At 48.5% G+C, this 26,110-nt stretch overlaps 1 protein-coding gene across 2 annotated transcripts in view; it reads right to left on the reverse strand.

Moving 5' to 3' along the window:
- Positions 1-17,167: 17,167 nt before the first annotated feature.
- Positions 17,168-26,110, reverse strand: part of NEK9 (NIMA related kinase 9) — a 52,932-nt gene continuing 43,989 nt past the window's right edge. Inside the window, exons 18-22 of one of the 2 annotated variants that reach the window (XM_061568459.1) lie at positions 25,642-25,698; positions 24,278-24,417; positions 23,198-23,350; positions 19,742-20,203; positions 17,168-18,035 (exon numbers count right to left, since the gene is read on the reverse strand). In XM_061568459.1, coding sequence (XP_061424443.1) covers positions 17,925-18,035; positions 19,742-20,203; positions 23,198-23,350; positions 24,278-24,417; positions 25,642-25,698 — 923 coding nt within the window. In that variant the 3' untranslated portion in view covers positions 17,168-17,924. Of the gene's footprint in view, positions 18,036-19,730; positions 20,204-23,197; positions 23,351-24,277; positions 24,418-25,641; positions 25,699-26,110 lie in introns of both variants that reach the window. The other variant, XM_061568460.1, reaches the window with a different exon arrangement.

Here is a 26,110-nt window from a genome sequence, read left to right on the forward strand (position 1 = left end):
TGGAGGGAGGGGGGGGGGTCACGCGCCGGGAATTAACGAAGTGAACAATGCCCCCCGTGTGTAACGAAGTGAACAATGCCCCCGTGTGTAACGAAGTGAACAATGCCCCCGTGTGTAACGAAGTGAACAATGCCCCTGTAACGAAGTGAACAATGCCCCCGTGTGTAACGAAGTGAACAATGCCCCCGTGTGTAACGAAGTGAACAATGCCCCCGTGTGTAACGAAGTGAACAATGCCCCCGTGTGTAACGAAGTGAACAATGCCCCCGTGTGTAACGAAGTGAACAATGCCCCCGTGTCTAACGAAGTGAACAATGCCCCCGTGTGTGACGAAGTGAACAATGCCCCCGTGTGTAACGAAGTGAACAATGCCCCCGTGTGTAACGAAGTGAACAATGCCCCTCGTGTGTAACGAAGTGAACAATGCCCCGTGTGTAACGAAGTGAACAATGCCCCCGTGTGTAACGAAGTGAACAATGCCCCCGTGTGTAACGAAGTGAACAATGCCCCCGTGTGTGACGAAGTGAACAATGCCCCGTGTGTAACGAAGTGAACAATGCCCCCGTGTCTAACGAAGTGAACAATGCCCCCCGTGTGTAACGAAGTGAACAATGCCCCCGTGTGTGACGAAGTGAACAATGCCCCCGTGTGTAACGAAGTGAACAATGCCCCCGTGTGTAACGAAGTGAACAATGCCCCCGTGTGTAACGAAGTGAACAATGCCCTCCGTGTGTAACGAAGTGAACAATGCCCCCGTGTCTAACGAAGTGAACAATGCCCCCGTGTGTGACGAAGTGAACAATGCCCCCGTGTGTAACGAAGTGAACAATGCCCCCGTGTGTAACGAAGTGAACAATGCCCTCGTGTGTAACGAAGTGAACAATGCCCTCGTGTGTAACGAAGTGAACAATGCCCCCGTGTGTAACGAAGTGAACAATGCCCCCGTGTGTGACGAAGTGAACAATGCCCCCGTGTGTAACGAAGTGAACAATGCCCCCGTGTCTAACGAAGTGAACAATGCCCCCGTGTGTGACGAAGTGAACAATGCCCCCGTGTGTAACGAAGTGAACAATGCCCCCGTGTGTAATGAAGTGAACAATGCCCCCGTGTCTAACGAAGTGAACAATGCCCCCGTGTGTGACGAAGTGAACAATGCCCCTCGTGTGTAACGAAGTGAACAATGCCCCCGTGTGTAACGAAGTGAACAATGCCCCCGTGTGTGACGAAGTGAACAATGCCCCCGTGTGTGACGAAGTGAACAATGCCCCGTGTGTGACGAAGTGAACAATGCCCCCGTGTGTAACGAAGTGAACAATGCCCCCGTGTGTAACGAAGTGAACAATGCCCCTCGTGTGTAACGAAGTGAACAATGCCCCGTGTGTAACGAAGTGAACAATGCCCCCGTGTGTGACGAAGTGAACAATGCCCCCGTGTGTAACGAAGTGAACAATGCCCCCCGTGTGTGACGAAGTGAACAATGCCCCCGTGTGTGACGAAGTGAACAATGCCCCCGTGTGTGACGAAATGAACAATGCCCCCGTGTGTGACGAAGTGAGCAATGCCCCCGTGTGTAACGAAGTGAACAATGCCCCCATGTGTGACGAAGTGAACAATGCCCCCGTGTGTAACGAAGTGAACAATGCCCCCATGTGTGACGAAGTGAGCAATGCCCCCGTGTGTAACGAAGTGAACAATGCCCCCATGTGTGACGAAGTGAACAATGCCCCCGTGTGTGACGAAGTGAACAATGCCCCCGTGTGTAACGAAGTGAACAATGCCCCCATGTGTGACGAAGTGAACAATGCCCCCGTGTGTGACGAAGTGAACAATGCCCCCATGTGTAACGAAGTGAGCAATGCCCCCGTGTGTAACGAAGTGAACAATGCCCCCATGTGTGACGAAGTGAGCAATGCCCCCGTGTGTAACGAAGTGAACAATGCCCCCGTGTGTGACGAAGTGAACAATGCCCCCATGTGTGACGAAGTGAGCAATGCCCCCGTGTGTAACGAAGTGAACAATGCCCCCATGTGTGACGAAGTGAACAATGCCCCCGTGTGTGACGAAGTGAACAATGCCCCCGTGTGTAACGAAGTGAACAATGCCCCCGTGTGTAACGAAGTGAATAATGCCCCCATGTGTGACGAAGTGAACAATGCCCCCGTGTGTGACGAAGTGAACAATGCCCCCGTGTGTAACGAAGTGAACAATGCCCCCATGTGTGACGAAGTGAACAATGCCCCCGTGTGTGACGAAGTGAACAATGCCCCCGTGTCTAACGAAGTGAACAATGCCCCCATGTGTGACGAAATGAACAATGCCCCCGTGTGTGACGAAGTGAACAATGAACCCGTGTGTAACGAAGTGAACAATGCCCCCGTGTGTGACGAAGTGAACAATGCCCCCATGTGTGACAAAGTGAACAATGCCCCCGTGTGTGACGAAGTGAACAATGAACCCGTGTCTAACGAAGTGAACAATGCCCCCGTGTGTAACGAAGTGAACAATGCCCCCATGTGTGACGAAGTGAACAATGCCCCCGTGTGTGACGAAGTGAACAATGCCCCTAGTGTGTAACGAAGTGAACAATGCCCTCGTGTGTAACGAAGTGAACAATGCCCCCATGTGTGACGAAGTGAACAATGCCCCCGTGTGTAACGAAGTGAACAATGCCCCCGTGTGTAACGAAGTGAACAATGCCCCCATGTGTGACGAAGTGAACAATGCCCCCGTGTGTGACGAAGTGAACAATGCCCTCGTGTGTAACGAAGTGAACAATGCCCTCGTGTGTAACGAAGTGAACAATGCCCTCGTGTGTAACGAAGTGAACAATGCCCCCCGTGTGTAACGAAGTGAACAATGCCCTCGTGTGTAACGAAGTGAACAATGCCCCCCGTGTGTGACGAAGTGAACAATGCCCCCCGTGTGTAACGAAGTGAGCAATGCCCCCCGTGTGTGACGAAGTGAACAATGCCCTCGTGTGTAACGAAGTGAACAATGCCCCCCGTGTGTAACGAAGTGAACAATGCCCCCCGTGTGTGACGAAGTGAACAATGCCCCCCGTGTGTAACGAAGTGAGCAATGCCCCCCGTGTGTGACGAAGTGAACAATGCCCCCCGTGTGTAACGAAGTGAACAATGCCCCCCGTGTGTGACGAAGTGAACAATGCCCTCGTGTGTAACGAAGTGAACAATGCCCTCGTGTGTAACGAAGTGAACAATGCCCTCGTGTGTAACGAAGTGAACAATGCCTCCGTGTGTAACGAAGTGAACAATGCCCCCCGTGTGTGACGAAGTGAACAATGCCCCCCGTGTGTAACGAAGTGAACAATGCCCCCCGTGTGTAACGAAGTGAACAATGCCCCCCGTGTGTAACGAAGTGAGCAATGCCCCCCGTGTGTAACGAAGTGATCAATGCCCCCGTGTGTAACGAAGTGAACAATACCCCCGTGTGTAACGAAGTGAGCAATGCCCCCCGTGTGTAACGAAGTGATCAATGCCCCCGTGTGTAACGAAGTGAACAATACCCCCGTGTGTAAGGAAGTGAACAATGCCCCCGTGTGTGACGAAGTGAACAATGCCCCCGTGTGTAACGAAGTGAACAATGCCTCCGTGTGTAACGAAGTGAACAATGCCCCCCGTGTGTGACGAAGTGAACAATGCCCCCGTGTGTAACGAAGTGAACAATGCCCCCGTGTTTGACGAAGTGAACAATGCCCCCTTTGTGACGAAGTGAACAATGCCCCCGTGTGTAACGAAGTGAACAATGCCCCCCGTGTGTGACGAAGTGAACAATGCCCCCGTGTGTAACGAAGTGAACAATGCCCCTGTGTGTGACGAAGTGAACAATGCCCCCTTTGTGACGAAGTGAACAATGCCCCCGTGTGTAACGAAGTGAACAATGCCCCCCGTGTGTAACGAAGTGAGCAATGCCCCCTTTGTGACGAAGTGAACAATGCCCCCCGTGTGTGACGAAGTGAACAATGCCCCCGTGTGTAACGAAGTGAACAATGCCCCCGTGTGTAACGAAGTGAACAATGCCCCCGTGTTTGACGAAGTGAACAATGCCCCCGTGTGTAACGAAGTGAACAATGCCCCCCGTGTGTGACGAAGTGAACAATGCCCCCGTGTGTAACGAAGTGAACAATGCCCCCCGTGTATAACGAAGTGAACAATGCCCTCGTGTGTAACGAAGTGAACAATGCCCTCGTGTGTAACGAAGTGAACAATGCCCCCGTGTGTAACGAAGTGAACAATGCCCTCGTGTGTAACGAAGTGAACAATGCCCTCGTGTGTAACGAAGTGAACAATGCCCCCGTGTCTAACGAAGTGAACAATGCCCCCGTGTGTAACGAAGTGAACAATGCCCCCGTGTGTAACGAAGTGAACAATGCCCCCGTGTGTAACGAAGTGAACAATGCCCTCGTGTGTAACGAAGTGAACAATGCCCCCGTGTGTAACGAAGTGAACAATGCCCCCCATGTGTAACGAAGTGAACAATGCCCTCGTGTGTAACGAAGTGAACAATGCCCCCGTGTGTGACGAAGTGAACAATGCCCCCCGTGTCGAACGAAGTGAACAATGCCCCTCGTGTGTAACGAAGTGAACAATGCCCCCGTGTGTGACGAAGTGAACAATGCCCCCGTGTGTAACGAAGTGAACAATGCCCCCCGTGTGTAACGAAGTGAACAATGCCCCCGTGTGTAACGAAGTGAACAATGCCCTCGTGTGTAACGAAGTGAACAATGCCCCGTGTGTAACGAAGTGAACAATGCCCTCGTGTGTAACGAAGTGAACAATGCCCTCGTGTGTAACGAAGTGAACAATGCCCTCGTGTGTAACGAAGTGAACAATGCCCTCGTGTGTAACGAAGTGAACAATGCCCTCGTGTGTAACGAAGTGAACAATGCCCCCGTGTGTAACGAAGTGAACAATGCCCCCGTGTGTAACGAAGTGAACAATGCCCTCGTGTGTAACGAAGTGAACAATGCCCCCCGTGTGTAACGAAGTGAACAATGCCCCCGTGTGTAACGAAGTGAACAATGCCCCCGTGTGTAACGAAGTGAACAATGCCCCCGTGTGTGACGAAGTGAACAATGCCCCCGTGTGTGACGAAGTGAACAATGCCCCCCGTGTGTAACGAAGTGAACAATGCCCCCGTGTGTAACAAAGTGAACAATGCCCCCCGTGTGTAACGAAGTGAACAATGCCCCCGTGTGTGACGAAGTGAACAATGCCCCCGTGTGTGACGAAGTGAACAATGCCCCCGTGTGTAACGAAGTGAACAATGCCCCCCGTGTGTGACGAAGTGAACAATGCCCCCGTGTGTAACGAAGTGAACAATGCCCCCGTGTTTGACGAAGTGAACAATGCCCCCTTTGTGACGAAGTGAACAATGCCCCCGTGTGTAACGAAGTGAACAATGCCCCCCGTGTGTGACGAAGTGAACAATGCCCCCGTGTGTAACGAAGTGAACAATGCCCCTGTGTGTGACGAAGTGAACAATGCCCCCTTTGTGACGAAGTGAACAATGCCCCCGTGTGTAACGAAGTGAACAATGCCCCCCGTGTGTAACGAAGTGAGCAATGCCCCCTTTGTGACGAAGTGAACAATGCCCCCCGTGTGTGACGAAGTGAACAATGCCCCCGTGTGTAACGAAGTGAACAATGCCCCCGTGTGTAACGAAGTGAACAATGCCCCCGTGTTTGACGAAGTGAACAATGCCCCGTGTGTAACGAAGTGAACAATGCCCCCCGTGTGTGACGAAGTGAACAATGCCCCCGTGTGTAACGAAGTGAACAATGCCCCCCATGTGTAACGAAGTGAACAATGCCCTCGTGTGTAACGAAGTGAACAATGCCCCCGTGTGTGACGAAGTGAACAATGCCCCCCGTGTCGAACGAAGTGAACAATGCCCCTCGTGTGTAACGAAGTGAACAATGCCCCCGTGTGTGACGAAGTGAACAATGCCCCCGTGTGTAACGAAGTGAACAATGCCCCCCGTGTGTAACGAAGTGAACAATGCCCCCCGTGTGTAACGAAGTGAACAATGCCCTCGTGTGTAACGAAGTGAACAATGCCCCGTGTGTAACGAAGTGAACAATGCCCTCGTGTGTAACGAAGTGAACAATGCCCTCGTGTGTAACGAAGTGAACAATGCCCTCGTGTGTAACGAAGTGAACAATGCCCTCGTGTGTAACGAAGTGAACAATGCCCTCGTGTGTAACGAAGTGAACAATGCCCCCGTGTGTAACGAAGTGAACAATGCCCTCGTGTGTAACGAAGTGAACAATGCCCCCCGTGTGTAACGAAGTGAACAATGCCCCCCGTGTGTAACGAAGTGAACAATGCCCCCGTGTGTAACGAAGTGAACAATGCCCCCGTGTGTGACGAAGTGAACAATGCCCCCGTGTGTGACGAAGTGAACAATGCCCCCGTGTGTGACGAAGTGAACAATGCCCCCCGTGTGTAACGAAGTGAACAATGCCCCCGTGTGTAACGAAGTGAACAATGCCCCCCGTGTGTAACGAAGTGAACAATGCCCCCGTGTGTAACGAAGTGAACAATGCCCCCCGTGTGTAACGAAGTGAACAATGCCCCCGTGTGTGACGAAGTGAACAATGCCCCGTGTGTAACGAAGTGAACAATGCCCCCGTGTGTAACGAAGTGAACAATGCCCCCCGTGTGTAACGAAGTGAACAATGCCCCCGTGTGTGACGAAGTGAACAATGCCCCGTGTGTAACGAAGTGAACAATGCCCCCGTGTGTAACGAAGTGAACAATGCCCCCGTGTGTAACGAAGTGAACAATGCCCCCGTGTGTAACGAAGTGAACAATGCCCCCGTGTGTAACGAAGTGAACAATGCCCCCCGTGTGTAACGAAGTGAACAATGCCCCCGTGTGTGACGAAGTGAACAATGCCCCCGTGTGTGACGAAGTGAACAATGCCCCCGTGTGTAACGAAGTGAACAATGCCCCCGTGTGTGACGAAGTGAACAATGCCCCCGTGTGTGACGAAGTGAACAATGCCCCCGTGTGTGACGAAGTGAACAATGCCCTCGTGTGTAACGAAGTGAACAATGCCCTCGTGTGTAACGAAGTGAACAATGCCCCCGTGTGTGACGAAGTGAACAATGCCCCCGTGTGTGACGAAGTGAACAATGCCCCCGTGTGTAACGAAGTGAACAATGCCCCTCGTGTGTAACGAAGTGAACAATGACGGCCACGTGACCATTCCGCACCACAGTTACGCGCAGAATTTTCTGTTAACAAAAGGAAACAGAAGACTGTGTTATTGCAGTGCGGGGCCTCGTTAAATAAACCAAATCATCCAAAATAATTGATTGTTTTTAATTAACCAATTAAGTAGGGGTTTGTTTGTTGCCATAGAACAGAAAATTAGGCTGCTTTAATTTAGTGTCAATAAACGTAACAAGAACCAGTAGCTTTATTTATTTTTTGAAAGAGAGAAAGTTATGGATTTGATGCTCATACTGAGTAACTTAGCACGCGGCGATGAGACAAAACGGCATTTTCCCAGACGGCCACTAAACCGTGAAGGCTTCACGTGTGCAAGCAGCCTCCAAGTCGTGCCCATCCCGAGCCACCAGTGACGCCACGCTGTTGCACCGTAAAAACCCGGAGCCGTCGGTAATTAAAAATCGTAATCAACCCTAATGGCAGATTTATCAGCAGCCCTGCCATGAAGGTCATTAATGGGACGTGTAATAGGCAGAATAATGAGACAATTTCTTCTGCGCCCCGATCTCCTTTCACGTCCTCGCCCGTTCGTAATAAAAAAAAGATAGTCTCGCAAATTAGCGTGCTCTCCTCGCAACCTCGGCTCAAGAGGAGATTGATTGATTTCCCATGCAGCGGGGAGCTCCTGATGTTCGCAGCGCCATTCCCAGAAGAGAAAATAAATCTACATGGGTTCTCAACTGCAAACAAAAAAAATATTTCAATTTGGTTTTGACCTTAATTCGACTAAAATTTCAACTCTGAGAATTTTAAATATCGTTTTGACTGGCATACAACAACAACATGCAGGGTGCTTTAAAAATGTTTTAACACTTCTGAGAATTTTCAACAACACCGGAAGAAATGTACCTCCGAGCTCTGAAGACCACCTGGAGAAGATTCCAGGCACGCGTTGACAACGACGGCGAACGAGTGGAGACTCTTTGACTTTTTGACGCTATGAACATTACATGTGTTATCATACTCTTTGGCTCTTTCGGTAATGTCACGTAGGTACAAAATTAATTAAATGACGACGTTTCGGACGCAACACAAGTGCCCGTCATCAATTGCTGAGCAATTGTTTATTGCTGTGGTTGTTTCCACCTGATGACGGACGCTTGTGTTGCGCCCGAAACGTCGTATTTTAATTAATTTTCTACCTACGTGACTTTACCGAAAGAGCCAACGAGTATGGATTCCTGCAGTCACGAAAACTTCAAATCTACGACGTGTTATCATGTTACAGTGTATTATCCGTTCTGTTTCAATTCTTAACGATAGTCCCGTGTAAGTATTAGCAATTTTTTTGAAGCACCCTGTATACCTGCCCCAGAGTGAGCGTGCACGTGCCCCCCTCAACAGCTGTGTACCAGAGAACACTTGAAGGGATATCACAGAGGTAGCTCTGATATCACAGAGGTAGCTCTGATATCACAGAGGTAGCTCTGATATCACAAAGATAGCTCTGATATCACAGAGGTAGCTCTGATATCACAGAGGTAGCTCTGATATCACAGAGGTAGCTCTGATATCACAGAGGTAGCTCTGATATCACAGAGGTAGCTCTGATATCACAGAGGTAGCTCTGATATCACAGAGGTAGCTCTGATATCACAGAGGTCGCTCTGATATCACAGAGGTAGCTCTGTCATATCCACTTCTGTGGCCTCTTCTCCAACACAAAGGGTGGCGAAACCCCCGCGACAGATCCAAATGAATTATTTGCCTCTTGACACCGATCCCACAAATCGGGATAAAAACTTACAGCGAGTAGGGAGAGAGAGAGAGGGGGGGGGGAAACACGTAACAAAAGAACGTGAACCCTCGCGCCTGTGAGGTCGACGCCTCCGAACATTGGCTCTGAAACTACGGCACTGCTATTCTGAGATGATGCGGCCATGGGAATTCGTGGCGCTAATGAATAGAAATGGGCGAGTTGACACGCGGCGGTGCTGAGGGGATTGCTGATAGCCGCGTCGTTGCCTACGAGGGAGGGCAATGCTCCAAATTCAAGGTCACCTGCACAGTCTGCATTTTTAAAATGCCACCTCGCTCACCGACTGACAGTGTCTTTACAATATATATATGTATTCGTGGTTCTTTCGGTAAAGTCACGTAGAAGGGAATTAATAAAATAATATAGATATATCTTCTTGGTTCTTTCGGTAAAGTCACGTAGAAGGGAAATAATAAAATAATAAAAATAAAACATAATAAAATAATTCTCACGACGTTTCGGCCACAACACAAGTAGCCGTCCTCAGGTAAAGAACAGGTCTGTCGGGAAGACAGCGTCTGAATGAAACACCACCAGGCTTGGAGCGTATATTTAAGCTGGGTTGGAGGGGGAAGAGCCAAGAAGATGAATCCCTGCAGTCACGAAAGCTTTAAATCGAAATATAAATATAATACCATAAAAATTCTCAAGACGTTTCGACTGCAACACAAGCAATCATCATCAGGTGTGAAATCCACTTTTTTCAAATTTTCTTGCTGTGGAATTCACACCTGATGATGATTGCTGTGTTGCAGTCGAAACGTCGTGAGGATTTTTATAGTTTTATATTTATATTATTTTATTATTTCTCTTCTAAGTGACTTTACCGAAAGGACCAAGAATATGAATCACTGCAGTCACGAATGCTTTAAATCAAAATATATATGAACTCTATTTTAATGCCAGATGTACCGTTTGGAAATGGCGCGTAGAAGCGGACATCGCGGAACTGCTTGTGATCGTGTCACGTGACCTCTGATCCCCACACGGGAGGCGGGGCAGCACTTTCCTACCCACCCAGGTACAGCGGTAACATTTTTGGCAGGACGGCCAAACCAATGCTGTTTTTCAAACGCTGGAAATTGATTAAATTAACTGCAGAAGCAAATTTCACGCGTTTTGCGTACTCTACATTAATATATTGTTTGTTTTTTACCAAGCTGAGATCATAAACTCACTCCGCTTCAAAACCCGGTTTAGTCACAGGCAGTTTAGTCACATGGGGTTTTGTCATGGGCGGTTTAGTCATGGTCAGTTTAGTCACATGGGGTTTAGTCACGGGCAGTTTAGTCATAGTCAGTTTAGTCACATGGGGTTTAGTCACGGGCAGTTTAGTCATAGTCAGTTTAGTCACATGGGGTTTAGTCACAGGCAGTTTAGTCACATGGGGTTTAGTCACAGGCAGTTTAGTCACGGTCAGTTTAGTCACGTGGGGTTTAGTCACAGGCAATTTAGTCATGGTCAGTTTAGTCACATGAGGTTTAGTCACAGGCGGTTTAGTCATGGTCAGTTTAGTCACATGGGGTTTAGTCACAGGCAGTTTAGTCATGGTCAGTTTAGTCACATGGGGTTTAGTCACGGGCAGTTTAGTCATGGTCAGTTTAGTCACATGGGGTTTAGTCACAGGCAGTTTAGTCATGGTCAGTTTAGTCACATGGGGTTTTGTCATGGGCGGTTTAGTCATGGTCAGTTTAGTCACATGGGGTTTTGTCACGGGCAGTTTAGTCATGGTCAGTTTAGTCACATGGGGTTTAGTCACAGGCAGTTTAGTCATGGTCAGTTTAGTCACATGGGCTTTAGTCACGGGCGGTTTAGTCATGGTCGGTTTAGTCACATGGGGTTTAGTCACAGGCAGTTTAGTCACGGGCAGTTTAGTCACATGGGGTTTAGTCACAGGCAGTTTAGTCACGGGCAGTTTAGTCACATGGGGTTTTGTCACAGGCAGTTTAGTCATGGTCAGTTTAGTCACATGGGGTTTAGTCACAGGCAGTTTAGTCATGGTCGGTTTAGTCACATGGGGTTTAGTCACAGGCAGTTTAGTCACGGTCAGTTTAGTCACGTGGGGTTTAGTCACAGGCAGTTTAGTCATGGTCGGTTTAGTCACATGGGGTTTTGTCACAGGCAGTTTAGTCATGGTCAGTTTAGTCACATGGGGTTTAGTCACAGGCAGTTTAGTCATGGTCGGTTTAGTCACATGGGGTTTAGTCACAGGCAGTTTAGTCACGGGCAGTTTAGTCACATGGGGTTTTGTCATGGGCAGTTTAGTCACATGGGGTTTAGTCACAGGCAGTTTAGTCATGGTCAGTTTAGTCACATGGGGTTTTGTCATGGGCGGTTTAGTCATGGTCAGTTTAGTCACATGGGGTTTAGTCACGGGCAGCTGAGACGTGGAGTGTAAAGCCACGAACTCCGCTGGCTCAACACCGGGGATCTCCCGGTCACCCAACCACCTCGACCTCCCCCAGGGGGACTACGAGTCACGCTCAAATCTGCGTCCACGCGCAGAGGCTGCGTTTACGACCGGGAATGAGCAGATGTGGAATCGCCCGGAGCTCGGTCGTGAGTTCGTTCGTTTATGTGTGTGTTTATTCCCAAAGCGTTCACAGAAGTTATGGCCACCACCGGTCGCCCCGCGTGACAAGGGGATTTTTCTGCGTCACTGTTCGCGATATTTCACCTCGTCGGATGTGGAACCCCCCCCCTACCCCCCAAACCGCGTCCCCCCCCCCCCCCGCTGCCACCCGTCGGCAGGCTGAGTCACGCAGTGGCCGCACGGCACCGTTGACAAACCCCGATTTGAAAACCATTTCGCATTATTAATTTGCCCCCCTCCGCTCCCCTCCTCCCTCCTCGTCACCTGCAGCGGGTCCCTGTCACGCAGGTGGTGCGGCTGGCACGGAAGATGATGAGTCGAGAGGCCTGCACGCAACACCACCGCCCGCCACGAAGTGACTCCGGCCGTAGGTTCAAAAGGTCAAGCAGGCGGCCGTTGTTGTAACGCCATGCAGAAGGGCGTTGTTGTAACGCCATGCGTTGGCTCGTAATATCGATCGCGCGTTTTTGCTGTGGTCGTTCAAAAGCTGGCAGGATGACATCGTGACATATATCGAAGCTGTTGAGTAAAACAATAAACGGGGCTTTGGCCATGACTCGAAACGATGGATGGGGCAAAGATGAATGACGGAATGGCAGCCGAAGATGGACGCGCTCGAGAGGACGTGCGCGCGAGGTAGCCGGAGCGATTCAATCAATATCGCGTGCAAGTGCTGGGCAGATTGTTCCATCGCAATGTCGCGAGACGTGGTGGCCGCTTAGGAAGGCCTTCATCCAGCAGTGGATGGACCAAGGCTGATGGTGAACAGGACATGTGAAGACCACACGCAGGATATCTTACACCCGGCGGGCGAGTGAGAAGCTGATGCACGAAGGGCTGTCGTTGTTTTACGTAACTTGACTTTAAATCTGACCCTGTTCACGGCACGTCAACGCAAGGCGGACCATTGTAAAGCCACTTAATTGATTTTTTTTTATCACCGAGAGTTCGGAGTTGAGGAATACACCATGCACATCAATTGAGCGGCTTCTAATATTGTCATACTTAATTGGGCGGCCCCGTTCATTCTCCGTGACACAGGATTGTCAAGAGGCATCATGCTAATGTGGTCGGGTCTATTGGCGTTCAAGGCATTTGCCAGAGACCACACACACACACAAACAATCATTGGGTTGCAAAGAACCCACGTGGTAATCCTCGCAGGACAACTTCGCCCACGTAGGAGGCGGTCGAACGCGATACGCATCGTTTCTATCTCGCAGTGCATCACGCGAAGCACACGATGCACTGTCGGCAACGGAAACTGCCGAAGACACGTCTCGTGATGTTCTCCGTTGATCTTTACTCCGCGTCCTGAGTGCGCGCTTTGGCGCAGCGGTGCCTCCGTTGGTGATTTGTGCTAAAAAAAAAATCTGTCGACTAATGAAGGGGGCGCTTGAAATTCCCGAACTTGTGTTGTGCCGACTTGAATCCGGGGCTTATAATCGCCCTTTGCAACAACAACAACAAAAACACATTTCGATTTAAAGCTTTCGTGACTGCAGGGATTCGTCTTCTTTGGTTCTTTCGGTAAAGTCACGTAGAAGGGAAGTAATAAAATAATAAAAAATTTGGAGCGCTGTATTTCATAAAGCTCTGTCCTCACCTGAGGACGGCTGCTTGTGTTGTGGCCGAAACGTCGTGAGAATTTAATATTTTTTTTCTTTTCTACGTGACTTTACCGAAAGAACCAAGAAAACAAAAACACAATCAAGTTGCCACCGCTGTTTATTTAAAGGCGAGTTTATACGCGACCACAATCGCCGACGTTAATAACTGCAGCACATTCACTGCGAACACAGACAACTACCCACAATCCACGATGTCCTCTCGCGGTGTGACCCAGGCGTTTCTCTCCAGCCACGCTCGGCTCTCTCTCGACCTGGGTGACTCCCTCTCACTGAAACGGCTTCAATCTTCTGCACTCCAAGCAAAAAGTCGACGAGAGCTCTTTTACCCTGACTCTTTGAAGATCAACTTCTGATGTTTTTTAGCTCTCATTTGGTTTAAAAAAAAATGTTTAAGTCTCAAAAAATAATTTTTAAAACTCGTTCCGTGAGGAATGAAGTCGTGGACGGATGAACGTAGAGCATCTTCCTCACTGACACTCAGACCCACCACCACCCCCACCACCACCCTCACCACCACCACCACCACCCTCCCACCACCACCACCCCCCCACCACACCACCACCACCCCCACCACCCACCACACCACCACCCCCCCACCACCCCCACCACCACAACTCCCCACCACCCCCCCACCCCTCACCACCACCCCCCCACCACCCCCCACCACCCCCCCCACCACCCCCACCACCCCCCCACCACCCCCCACTACCCTCCCACCACCACCACCCCCCCACCACACCACCACCACCCCCACCATCACCCCCACCACCCCCCCACCATCACCCCCCCACCACCACCCACCACCACCCCCACCACCACCACCCACCCCAAACCACCCACCCCCAACACCACCACCACCCCCCCCCCCCACCACCCCCACCACCCCCCCCCCCCACCACCCCCACCCAATCAGCCCCAAATAGTCTCAACCCCCCGCTCAGCAGCCAAGATGGAACGAGACGGGGCGCATTGAAACCCGCTTCGCTCGCGAGCGCCACGATGTTCCGTGGGCTGCAATGTGCCCCGCCAGTGGCTGCTCGACGATTACCCCTGCCCCCATCCGCTCTCAGCCGCCTCTTAATTTCGCTCTCCCGGCGATAAAACAACAATAAAACCCATCCGCGCTTATTTGTCTCGCGCGCTTGGTTTTATTTGCGTGCGGGGGGGAGACGTGGGGGGCTGGAGGAGCGTTTGCTCGGCAGAGGAAGGAATGCGTGAGCCCCCCTTTTAACGACCCCAGCCACTGCCCCCCCTGCCCGCCATGCGCTTTCTTGAACCCTGGGGGTGGAGGGCTGTGGTAATTGTAGGCGGACGAAAGTTCGAAATTGGGGTCACTGCGCTCAATGGGACTCATTCCCACGTAATTAATTTTTAAGTATTCGTAACGGGGCTTTGTGGCTTATGCAGCACACGGAAGACGCGACGAAATGTCGGGTAACTTAGTGGCACTTAGCCATATTCTCAGATTTTTTTCGGTAAAGTCACGTAGGTAAAAAAATTTAATTAATAAAAGTAAAATAAAAAATAAAATAAAAATCACGACGTTTCGGAGGCAACACAAGCTTCCGTCTTCAGGTGGAACCGTCACAGCACGATAGCTGTATCAAGTAAGAGAAATTCCAAAAAAAACAGTCCTTGTATATATACTGGTTGAGGGTGGGAGGAGCCAAGACAGGCCCCCTGGATATTATTATTGTGAGGTTCGGTGCGGCTGAAGCACGCTGCTAGGAATGAGCCTTTGTTGTGTAGATTGGTTGAACTCGGAGGTTCCAAGAGTTGTTAAGGTGCGGCACTTAACCAATTTGTACAAATGTGTTAAACATTGCCTTGTATTTTTCTGGAAAAAAAAGACTTAGATTCTTGTAACTTTGGCACAGTGCCAAAATGTACAAATGCACACGAGCTTGTACATACAAAAGTCGTTCGAGTTTGAGTTGCGGTAACACTCACAAAAACATGAAACAAAATGGAACTTCCAATATGTTCTAAATGTTCCCCCTGCTACACGAATGTCATACTGCAATCCCTTAACGCCAATAAGCTACGGATTCTTTAGGAACGTGAACACGTATCGAGGTGCTGGCATCGTTAGCACCTAGATACGTGTTCATATACAACCAACCACCCTTCTACATTAGGCATGCACCATCCAACTGTTACGGCCTTAACATTTTTCTTCATCAGAAACTTTACGCACAACTGCTGTCCAAGAGGACACACCATTCATTAGCCACCCTGACGATTTGTACGACCGGTGCATTAACTTCTCACCGGAGTTATCAGATGTCGCAACGAACTTCGCATTCGGCAGTCAACCTCACCCCGATGAGCCGCAACAATTCGTGCAGGTTAACCTTTGGACCCAGCTTCACGGTTTTAAAACAAAATTATGAAATATCAAGTCCTCTTCTTCGCGTGCCATCATTGCCATAACTCGATCCACTGCTGAACGAAGGCCTCCTCAAGCTACGTGCGGTGCGAAATAAGTTCAACATCATGCATCCCATGACGGCCATGCATGTTGGAAAGTAGAGGGTGCTATCGTGAAAAGATGTTTAAACTTTAAATTCACACCGCTGGAAACACCCCCCAGGCTCACGGGGAGCAGAATTCCATTCATCAAGTGCTTCAAAAGAGTTTATCCCACAGCACTTTCGAGCTTTCTCAATCTTCGTGGCACAAAAAGCCAACACATCACCGTGGGCCCTTCATCCAGGAGCGGATTGATCATGGCCTACCATGGTGTGCGCGTATGTTGCTATTTCTCAAGCGGCACGCCATCTGAGAACTCGGTCTCGCCATAGAAACGTGTAATTCTCCAAATCGCGTGTCGCACTCCACACACCTTTTTTGGCGACTCAATTAGAACCGCAGACGCGCGAGGCTCGGGTATGGGGGAATAAAGAGCGGATTTCTAACGGTGTTCATTTCAACACCTACTTGTTTCACTTTGGCGCGTGTCGGCGTTTGCTATATTGTTGCAGTCTTGATCAATTTGAATAAGTATAACCCGTAAAAACAAAGTTTTTCACTCTAAATCCTTTATATGCGTGGCGGCTAGAGTCCTCTCGTCCTCTGGCTTGAGATGGCTGCCACCTATGGGTCAGATGATTGTCTGCAGTATTAAACAATTGGTAATTAAATATTAAATTTGTTTTCCCTAATGTAAAATTTTGGAAAAAAAATTTTCACTAACATTAATTGTCTCGCACAACGAGTCTGTGTGCAAAATGTCAGCTCGATTGGATCACGGGAAGTGGGTTAAAAAACGACCGAAAGGTTTGCACGGTCGTAAGCAAGCAAGCAAGCGAACTTAATATAAAGGATTTAAAAATACCGCAGCACACCTTTTTTGACTCTTGCTGCCGATTCGGCACAACGGCTGCAAAGTGGCAACAAGATCAGTCCTTGTGGCACGACTTTCCCGGCAGGCAGCACAAAGCCACGTGGTATGAAAATGTAGAGGAGTAAAATGGGGACGTGACGTCAGGTCTGCCGTTCAGTGCAATGACGTCACAACTCCTAGGGTACTTAAGGGAGACCCCGTGACGTAAGCGGGGTCACTGTGGGAACGGGTAGAGTAAGCAGGGTGAAGAGGGAACCAGGGGTAGAGAGAGGGATCGAGTAGTGAGTCTGGGGAGAAGCCGGTGGTAGCCGTAGAGGTGCTTCTCTCTTCGCTCGGTGGAGTCGGCAGAGTCCACGATCCGACACGAGAGACCGGAGCTAGCCGGCAGGGACCCGGACTCAGAGTAGGACCCCTAGCCCCTGGGAGTTGTGTACCCTGTGTAGTATTGATAAGCTTTAATAAACCCTGGCGGAAGCCCTTAACTTACCTCCGTCTCAGAGTACGTCCGTCGGAACATCTCTACACATACATAAAAGTAATTTTATAAATCACACGTAATTATCACAAAAATACAAAATCAAAGAATGTTAACTTTATCTCTTTATTGTATTTAAAAGGAAGAATTTCGTATGCACATGCAATTTGTTTACAATACATTACATGAAAACCAATAAATGTTGTTATTGCATATGGTCTGAGAAAAGACTGAGCTAGCACATGTATTTCATACAATATTAAACACTCCGATACTGCATGTAGGTAGAGCTCAAAAGAATGTACAAAGCCCTTAACGAAGTCATCACCTCCTCGAGTAAAGCTTATGCTCGTACGCATAATTGCACCGATTGTTTGACCAAGTCACTTTCAAACAGTATAAAACTGGCCGTGTTGGAACGACCCCTCGTCAAGGGCACGGGAGACGATCCAAGTGGGAAGAACACATCCCTTGCAATTTCAAAAATACTTCATGATCAGCTATCATCTACAGTCATCGCCATTTTCACAAGTGTGCGACGGCATGAAATGCTGACATGGCTACGCGTCTTCGTAGGCTTGAGGCTTTTTTCCCAAATACGTTTTATTTATTCATTCACTTTGGTGGGGGGGGGGGCGGTGGACGGTGTTGTGTTTGGGAGTGAATTTGAACGCGGAGGGGAGGGAAAGTGGAGGCACGAAACAGACGGCACACCTTTTATGAGGACGCTTGTGAACATTCTCATAAAAATACAAGGAGGCCAAAATGAGTGTTGCCCGGTCAACACGGGCCGTGCAGTATGGATGGCTTTGGCAAGGGAGGGGGCACGGCGAGGAGGAGACGCCCTCCTCCTCCTCCTCCTCGCTATTCGTCGGCCCCACGGTCGCACCCCTCGGCGTCGCGGCTCTGCCCGTCGCCCGTCCCTCGCGGCTGCTCCTCTGCAGAGTCGGCTCCCCTCGTCTCCAGCTGCCTCAACTGAAGCGCCAACGTTCACGGGCGGCGGAGGCGGCGGCGGGCACGAGAGACGGCGAACGTGCGAGCGACACGAACGCAGGATGATGCACGCCACCAACACAAAACACACACGTGGCAACGCAAAATCGTGACCAAGACGAACACTCCATCGCAGGCACAACACAAAAACCACACACGCACATGACCAACGCAAATGCGTGTTCAACTACTTAAAATGTATGAGGAACGCAAATGCATGACTAACAGAAGCACAGGCACAACAAAAACACCACCAACGCACAAAGCATCAGTCCGTCCTGTAGTAGATCTCATGAGATTAACATTGCAGAGTTTTTATTCGTACATCTAGAGTCCGTGGCCTGAATAAATTGTGCAAAAGTGGAGCAACAAATTCCATTTTAATGACCATTGGCTGCTCGGTTCTGTTTGAATTGCACCGTGAAATATCACCAATGTGGCAAAGCGCGACACTAATACCAAAGAGACTAAATATTCTAAATAATGGAGGAAGTTGCTATGTGCGGGTGTGGAGCTGAGCAGCAGTGCAGCCAAATCCACCGTTGTTGTTTCTACACCACTAAGCTCCCTGCCTTCACAAAACCAAACTGTGAAGAATGCACAGGTACATTTCGATTTAAAGCTTTCGTGACTGCAGGGATTCATCTTCTTGGTTCTTTCGGTAAAGTCACGTAGAATGGAAATAATAAAATAAAAAAATAAAACGTAATTAAATACTATTTTCACAACGTTTCGGCCACAACACAAGCAGCAGTCCTCGGGTAAAGAACAGGTCTGTCAGACGCTGTCTTTCCGACAGACCTGTTCTTCACCTGAGGACGGCTGCTTGCGTTGTGGCCGAAACGTCGTGAGAATTGTATTTTATTATGTTTTATCTTTATTATTTCCCTTCTACTTGACTTTACTGAAAGAACCAATAAGATGAATGCACAGATAACCCCCCATAACCTGAATGGCCCTCATCCAGCAGTGGATTGACAAGAGGCCCCAGTGTACATATACGATAGAAAACGAATCTAAACCTTTAAAAAAATATATTAACCTACATTTGTTTTTTTATTTATATCAGAATCTCTATTTAGACTGGAGGAGGAATCCGATGAGTTATGAAGCTCATTTTCACAGATGTCCAGTAGTGGTGGTTCAACAAGTTACAACAAAACAATACAAAACCCTATGGGAGGACAAAATCGAGAAAAAGTTTAAATTTATAACAAAAGGCATATGGTGATACTCTTAGGTTTTTTCTGTAAAGTCACGTAGGTAAAAAATTATAATAAAATAAAGTAATAATAAATGAAAATAACTCAATTAAATCACGACGTTTCGGAGGACAACACAAGTCTCCGTCTCCGAAACGTCGTGATTTAATGGAGTTATTTTCATTTATTATTATTTTATTCTTATTTTTCTACATGACTTTACCGAAAAAACCTAAGAGTAAGAATCCTTGCAGTCACGAAAGCTTCAAATCTAGAAGCATATGGTGACAGTGCAAAATGGACGATTCAATTACCATGGATATTAGAAACAATACATCGCCGAATTGCCGATCATCACGATGCCGCAAAGGGGCATTGCGAGGATGATAATTACACTGTGATATCGATTGGTTCATTGCAAAAAGCCAATGTGCCCAGTGTACTTGACCCCGGGGTCTGCCGTGCAGTCACTTACGCTTCACTCACTTTCGTCTGAAGATTCTTGACGTCGGTCTCGAGGCGAACGACGGTAGCCCGCAGCGCGCCCTGCTCGTCCCTCAACTCCTGCACCTCGGCGGCGAGGCGCGGATCGAACGGCGACGCCGGCAACGACGCCGACGATGCCGACGCCGCCGCCTGCAGACTGGCCACCTCGGCCCGCAGGCTCCGCACCTCGCCGCCCGCGGACGGCACTCGCAGCCGCGCCACCTCGGAGCGCAGGGCGTGCACCTCATCGCGAAGCTGCCCGCTTTCTGTGCGTGCCTTCTGCGCCTCGGCCAGCAGCTGCCGCACGGTGTCGCGCAGGTGCGCCAGCTCCCCGGGCGGCGCCGCCGCGGCCGCCGCCTCGGCGCATGCGCCACCGGCGCCGCCGCCGAGGCCCTGGGAGACGCGACGTGCCGGGGCGGCAGCGGCGTACGAGGTACGGCGATCATGCGCGCCGCCCCGCTCCTGTGAAGGGGACGCGGAAACCGGAGGGACGTGTGGATTTAAGAAGAATACGTTTTGTTTTATGCAGTCATTCGCGTAAATTGCATTTGAACAAAGAATGCATAACACGCACTGTAGAATGCATAACACGCACACTTTCGAAGCCACAGTCAAGCAAGAAGCTGCAGAATAGCGGGAAGGCAGCTGGAACGGACGCTGACAAATTCCTGAAGCTCTGTGGTTATGTTGGACTGTTTGGCCAACTCCATAAACGAGCGTTTACACATGTAGGAGAAAACAGGAGCACCCGGAGAAAACCCACGAATGCAATCCCCGTACAGATGGAAATTAACATACATATATACTGCTATCATACCCTGGCAAGCTCGGAGATGGCAACCTCCACGCCCACCAGGTACGGAGGGAGAATTTCACAAATGTGTGCCGTTCCCCAACCCCCCCCCCCCCCGCCACCACAGTGCTGCATTGTGGGCATGCAAAGGCACTAGCGATTAGCCCTGGGGACATTAACTGTGCCAGTCGCACCACTCAAATACACCGCAGGTTCTAATATCTGCTCCTCGCTCATTGTGGGGACCTGACAGTGCCCACGTGACCATAAACATGAGTAAGGAAACGGTTTACTGTTCTTCACCCCCATTACTTCTACGTCGGCAATAAGTAAAAGTTTCCCACCCAATGTACATGCTTTGCAACATGTGTTTTGATTTAATCAAGCCATCCCTTATTTTGACTTAAAACTTTCGTGACTGCAGGAATACATATTCTATGGTTCTTTTGGTAAAGTCACGAAGATAGAAAAAATAATAACAATAAAATACAAATGAAAATAAAGTGAATAAAAAATATATAAAAATATCACGATGTTTCGATCGCAACACAAGCAATCGTCATCAGGAGAAAAAAAAGAGGGGGAAAGCTGCTGAGGCAGGCTGTTTATAAAGCTTTAGAGATGGACGGGGCAGCTAATGTTAATGTAGGAGAGGTCTCGACACCGCCAGTAGGTCTACACCAATCACAGAGTTGGTTATAAAGCTTTAGAGATGGGCAGGGCAGCTAATGTTAATGTAGGAGAGGGCGCCGACACCAGGAGTAGGTCTACACCAATCAAAGCATTGCACCTTGCTACACCCATCCACACTGCTGACGGTAGAGGTTGACAATAAAAACACAAATCAAGTCATGACCCAAATTGGTTGATGACATATTTCCAATGATTGCTGAGTTTAAAACCATCGTCTCGGTTGAAATTGTGTCTGTATATATGGATGGCTTCGTGAACAAATCTTTCTAGCTAGCCAGTCGGCTTTCAAAGTACCATCGTCTTAGAGAAATCAATTTCACGTGAGCCAGCCGCATTCAAGTAATGATCAGCCACGGCAGAAGTATTGGTCCTGCCGTGTTTCAGATCTGCTTTATGTTCATGAACACGGTCTGAGACATGTCGTTTGGTTTCCCCAATGTAACTGCGGCCGCAGATACAGCTTAGTTTGTAGATGCCGGGATATTGTATGTCAGGAATCTTGTCCTTCACAGATGGGATCAGGTCAACAATTTTATGCACTGTGTTGAATCGGACCTGGATCTTGTTTGTTCAAGATTTTGGAAATATTTTTGGTTATCCCTGCTATGTAAGGTAAGGCGATGGTTTTGATTGGATCTTCAGATGGCTCCTTCCTCACAGTTGGGGTGATGGCTTTGCGGATTGTGTAGTCAGGATATACATTCGCCTTGAGAGCCTGGTGTATGTGTTTGAGTTCACTGGTCAAGTGTTCATAGTCGGAGATACATTGAGCTCTATGGTGTAGCGTTTTGATGAGGAAATTGATCTGGGATGGATGGTGGTGGGAATCGGGTTTTAGGTAGGCATCAGTATGGACTACCTTGCTGTAGACAAAGTGGTTCATTAAGTCATCTGGTCTCTTTTTGATTAAGACATCCAAGAGGGGTAAGCATGCCATCCTTGAAGTGGTTGAGGAATTGTTTCATAGCCGACCGGCTATGTGGCGTAGAGTGCATGCCTGGATGGCGTCCGTCTCTAATTTTTTCCAGGAAAATGTTGGCCACAACTGGAGATAAGCGAGAACCCATTGGGGTGCCTTCAGTTTGTTTGTAGAATATTCCATTCCAGGTGAAGTATGCATTGGTGAGGCAGTGTCTCACCAGGGCTGGTACATCAGCATTCAGTCCTTGTTGGACCAAATCCTCAATTATTGCAATGGTATCGGGCACAGGAACTTTGGTGAACAAAGGAACTACATCGAAACTAACGAGCAAATCACCTGGGGACAGTGAGATGTCTTTAATTGACGATACCAGGTGAGCCGAGTTAAGAACAGAAGAGGTGGTCTTAACAGTGAATGGCTGCAAGGTCTCAGACAGATACCGGGCCAGTTTGTAGGTGGGTGAGCCAATGGTGGAGACGATGGGGGACGAAGGGCTGCACCTTCTGTATGGATTTTTGGTAAGCCATATAATCTGGGTGGTCTAGCAGAAGAAGGTTAAGGAAAACCGTTTGGTCTGTTCAATTAATGAAGCTGAATCAGTGATGATACTGTTCGTTTTTGTAATGAGGCAGTTGGTGGGATCTCTTTTCATTTTGGTGTAGCTGCCATCATTAAGTCGGTCCTGAATGTTGTTATTGTACACGTTTTTGTCCATGATGACTGTGGCATTGCCCTTGTCGGCTGGGAGGATGACGAATATCTTCATCCTTTATTATTGACAATAGAGCCGACTAGTTACGTTATCTTGTCATCTAACAACGTCTCGCGATACACGACTGGGTCATCTATTTACAAGCAAGATAATGCAACTGCCAGACACGACGCATAACTACATCATATCTATTTTACGCATATAGCTACTCACGGATATAGAGTACACCTCATAAAAAGACGAGAGCCCTTGATTTTAACTTCTCAGTCTCTTCAGCGGCCGTCAACTCAAAAACGCCCAATGTGACCGATGCGGCTAAAGTGCCATGTTCCTTACCATGCCCCCCGAGTCTCCCAGCGATCCGAGCTCCAGGCTGGGCACTTTGGGGACCCCGGCGAGGGAAGGGGGCACGTTGGGCGGCAGACCCCGGCGAGACGCGCTGCCCTGCGACTCCCCAGCCATCGGGATGAATTCTGCTTCTTCCAGTTCCTGACGGCATCACAAGAGACAATCATCACTAAATCGCCCCGTGCAGGAACAAATGTAAACAGTGTAGCTTTGTACCATTGGAACCTCATTTGCCAGTAAAAAATATAATTGTTTTTTTTACCTTTCTATCTGGCAACAAAACTGACACCTTTTTTTACAAGGAGTCATGTTTGCATAGACCACAATACCTGCAGCCATAATGCAAACAAAAAACATAACTCTGATAATATATGCACTGTCCTTGAAGTTGATTGGTCCACACCCAAGACAGCTTTCCTTAGAGCCTAGTCTCACATGGGTTGGACCAGATGACGCCAAAAGGCGCACCGATGCCCACCACCAAAGGTGTCAGTTTTGTTGCCAGATAGAAAGGTAAAAAAACAATTATCAGTGTACCTGTGTGTTATGGTGGCCCTCCAATCAAGACCACTGGTTCCCCAAGCACACCTCCCTCCCCACCATACACGAGTAAACTTACGACGAACATGCAACCAAAGCTAACGCTAATAAGGCCACGCAACAGAAAGAGCACATGTCCACGCCTCTAGTCAACGCGATGGTCATAAGTCATATGTAATGTTGTGTATGCTTGTCTGGTTTTGCCACAACGTGGCACCGAATTTCCCCACGCACGTTCAACATTGCTCCAGTAAGGTATACATGCCGCAGCCTGCGGCCCCCGCAAAAACATTTCAGAGGGGGGCACGGCCCATGGGCGGAGATGCACTGGCGTAAGACTAAGTGGGACATCCAAGGACATAAATCAACTTCAGAAGCGCATCACAACACCGCCTAGAGCAGGTAGCATTATTGCATGAATGTATACTTTGACACTTAAGACTAACATCGCGCTTAAAACAAAAAAACTGGGAAACGCCCTCGTGAATTTGAACGAGTCTCGAGACGGAGCGGGGAAAGAGAGCTCACCCTTCGCAACCACTCGGGACAGGAGCTCCCAGCCGTGCTGCTTTCGGACTCCTCGTAAGTTGGAGGGTCGAATTGGCTCTTGGCGCTGTCCTCATCGTACCCAGACTCATCCTCCGTCTCGCCCAGGGAACTCCGTGGGACTGCACGCAGAGGGGAGGAAACGCGGCGCGGCTCATTGAACACGTGCGGTCAGGAAGACGGGTGACGTTCATTGCAAAAATGGGACCTTTTTTCCAGTATGAAAGTATTGAAAAATAAGAATAGGTTTTTACCCTTTTTTGGCAATAAAACAGGTGTTAAGATGTTCAAACACTGAATAGAAACCTTTTTGCAAGGAATCAAGTCTGTTTTAGATTTGAAGTTTTCGTGACTGCAAGGATCCATACTCTTTGGTTCTTTTGGTAAAGTCACGTAGGTGAAAAAATAAAAATAAGAATAAAATATAAATAAAGATTATATAAATCGCTTGTCACAAACAGCTCTCTATGCCCACTACAGTAATTTTTTGTTTTTTGCTGCGGTTGTCCCACCTGATGGTGGAAGCTTGTGTTGCTTCCGAAATGTCGTGATTTAAATTTGATTATTTCTATTTATATTTATTTACTTTCACCTACGTGACTTTACCGAAAGAACCAATCAAGTCTGTATTAACCACACGTGCTTGTGGTGAACATGCAAACAAATGCTCTAATAATGTCTTAGAAACTGATTGGCCTACACCAGATGCAGGATTCTTTAGGGCCTAGCCTCACCAGTGTCAAACCAGAGAACGCCAAAAGGAAAAAGTACAAAGACAATGCACTATCAGAGCATTTATAGCTCTGATAGTGCATTATGCTAGTGTATTATGTAGGATTAATCCTATATGTAGGATTGATCCTACATAATACACGAGCATAATGACTTTGGATTAATCCTACATAATACATGAGCATAATATGACTTTGAGAGCCACCCACCACCTACACATTACACAAGGAGTGACTAATCCCATATCTGCATGTGCCATCAATATGCTTGTTGATATGTAAACTCCTTTGTCAAGGCACTCTCATCCCCCGACCCAGCTTAAATATACGCTACCAAACTTGGCGGTGTTCATTGGGACGCTGTCTTTCCAACAGCTCTGTTACTTCATCCGAGGACGGCTGCTTGTGTTGTGGCCGAAACGTCGTGAGAATTATATTTTTTTATTATGTTTCATTTTTATTATTTTATTATTTCCCTTCTACGTGACTTTACCGAAAGAACCAAGAAGATGAATCCCTGCAGTCACGAAAGCTTTAAATCGAAACCTATTGTGATGTTCATTGCGTTGTAGAATGTGTGTCGCTGCAAATTCATGCATCTCCTGGTGAACTCACTTGATCTGGCTGAAAAGTTCCCTCCTGATCGGATGGTCTTCGAAGTTAACACTTTTTCTGGAATACAAAGTGGAAATGTAATTAGCAACAACATTGCTACATAAACAAACAAATGATAATCAGTGTAAAAAGTATTTACTTTCATGTATTTACAACAAGATGCAGAGTTTTCATTTAACTACAACAAAAACTACCAGAACATACCAACATAATTTTTTCCAAGCCATGACTTAACTCCATTCTCAATAAAAAAAATTATCAGACATGCCTCCGTCACCTATCCACCTCGCCACGTAAATAATCAAAGTATTGTTTACACAATCCATCAGCCAAAATGGACTTTCTAGGAGTGCATAATTTCAGCAGCATTGTTTCAAGACAAGCAAACTCTGGACCTGTTTCGACAGTGATCTGGTGTCCTGCCGACTCTACAGGCAGGGATCCTCTCTTAACGATACGGGGTCCTAGT

This window comes from Lethenteron reissneri, chromosome 41, assembly GCF_015708825.2.
Source record: "Lethenteron reissneri isolate LAM-NWPU_2019-01 chromosome 41, ASM1570882v1, whole genome shotgun sequence".
Classification (NCBI taxonomy): domain Eukaryota; kingdom Metazoa; phylum Chordata; class Hyperoartia; order Petromyzontiformes; family Petromyzontidae; genus Lethenteron; species Lethenteron reissneri.